The sequence below is a fragment of the Bos mutus genome, chromosome 19 (assembly GCF_027580195.1).
Source record: "Bos mutus isolate GX-2022 chromosome 19, NWIPB_WYAK_1.1, whole genome shotgun sequence".
Lineage (NCBI taxonomy): Eukaryota > Metazoa > Chordata > Mammalia > Artiodactyla > Bovidae > Bos > Bos mutus.
The window spans coordinates 28012445-28014347 of NC_091635.1; the positions used below are offsets into that span (position 1 = coordinate 28012445).

The following is a 1903-nucleotide window of genomic DNA, read 5'->3' on the forward strand; positions in this document are numbered from 1 at the left end:
ATTACTGTCAAATTCAATCTTCTTGAACTCCAGCTAAAGGTGGATAAACTTGAAGGTAGAAGGAAGAAAATAACTCAGTTTGCTTTGCAAGTTTAAATATTTTATTTGAAATTAACAGGGGATATTGAAGGAGAAGGCAGGTCTGAAAATATGTGGGAATCAAGAGAGAGGAAAGAGATCAGAGATGTCACTGAAATGAAGAGCTACTCGAGTCTGGTACTCTGCCCAAGCAAGGCAGGAAATCCAGACACCGTGATTGAGGCGTTTTCAGTGCGCTATTGCAGAACATTCAAAAGTGTCCTAAGACTTTCATTTCTGAGCAGCTTAGAAACTTCGCAATACTTATAATCCAAGAAAAATTGAACGGTTCCTCAGAGATCAGCACAGGTTTGTTCTGCTTCCCCTTTCATTCTTAAGTAATCAGCAGCCTTGCTTTTAGCAGGTGCGCTCACAGCAGATGGGCTCACAGATGGGCTCAATGCAGGTGGGCTGGCAGCAGCAGGCTGGGCGGCAGCAGGACTGTCCACAGTAGGATGGGCGGCAGCAGGAGGCCTGGGCATAGTACAGCTGGCAGCAGGAGGGGGATGTGCAGCTCACCACACAGCAGGGAGGCAGGCTGGTGCCTTCCACACGGCAGTCAGGGCGGCACCACCTGGTGCGGCTGCTCACAGCTCCGCTGCTACCCACCTGGCCGTAGCCAATGCTGCCGCCAGTGCTGCCACCAATGCCACAGCCGGTCTCACAGCCGCTGGTCTGGAGGCAGGTTGGCTGGCAGCAGCTGGTCTGGATGGAGATTGGCTGGCAGCTACTGGTCTGGCGGCAGGTTGGCTGGCAGAGGCTGGAGCCACAGGTCCCAGCAGTGGAACAGATGGGAAATCCACAGAAGCTGGTGGAGCAGCAGGCCATGGTGTCAGGAGTTGAGAGAGGAGGGTTGTTAAAAGAAGTTTTTGAGTTTTGGCTGCACCTTCTACATCTGTCCTTTTATATATCCTGTAGAGCCATGTCATTTTCCTAACGTTTAGCATTTTTCCTGGATACCATTGCAGAGTCAGTCTCTGATTGGCTAACATTTGAGTTGTTAAGAAGGTTATAAATAGCATTTTGAATAGCCTGCTTTTGTCATTGTTCAATTACATCTCATTATGTTTCTTCTTTGCCCTTTGGGTCAAGCCAAGGCTCATTATGGAAGTTGTGTGATAGATTAGACTTTGGCTAACCGTTGCCCTGGCTTGCTTTGTCATAAATGTCCTTCGATAACCTTTAGGCAGAGTTTGTCTAAACTGAACATCCCCTTCCTAAGTGGTCATTCAATTAAGGATCGTGATTTTGTAAACAATTTGTCTAGACTTGGAATGGCTACCATTAGTGTCATCAAAACACAAACTATCACCTGAGTCATCAACACTGAAAGAAGTATGCCTTTCTATGCTCCATTTGTTTTTTTTTTTTAGATATAAAAATTAAAAATTGGACATAAATACAGCTTCAATTCTTTCCTCCATATTAGTGAATTAGAATACAGGATCTATGCTCCGTTTGTTAAGCTACGGGGTCCTCAGCTCTCTAGTATTTTTGTTATTAATGTACATATTCTCAACTGAAACCCTTCGTGACTTTTCCTGTAGATTGTTTTCTGACTCTGCTAATTTAAAAATAATAAGATAGTAATGAATACACATTTTAATAAGTCAAACAGTATGCAGACATATAAAGAAAAGTTAATGTTATTCTCCCTTTTCCCAAAACATAACACATCCCTTCCAAAACTAGTACTTCAGAGATAATCAATATTAACAGTTTTAGGGCACGCTCTGTCACATTTCTCCCTGCTTCTGCAAACATAAACCAGAGTATGCACATATATATCATTTAACTTAGTAGAGTTGGAGTCTCTTATATCTAT

At 43.5% G+C, this 1903-nt stretch overlaps 1 protein-coding gene across 1 annotated transcript; it reads right to left on the reverse strand.

Annotated features, from left to right (window-relative positions):
• Positions 1–435: 435 nt before the first annotated feature.
• LOC106700508 (keratin, high-sulfur matrix protein, B2C-like) lies at positions 436–906 on the reverse strand. Its single transcript, XM_070357325.1, has one exon. It carries the CDS (start codon positions 904–906, stop codon positions 436–438), a length of 471 nt encoding a protein of 156 aa, XP_070213426.1.
• Between the last annotated feature and the right edge of the window lie 997 nt (positions 907–1903).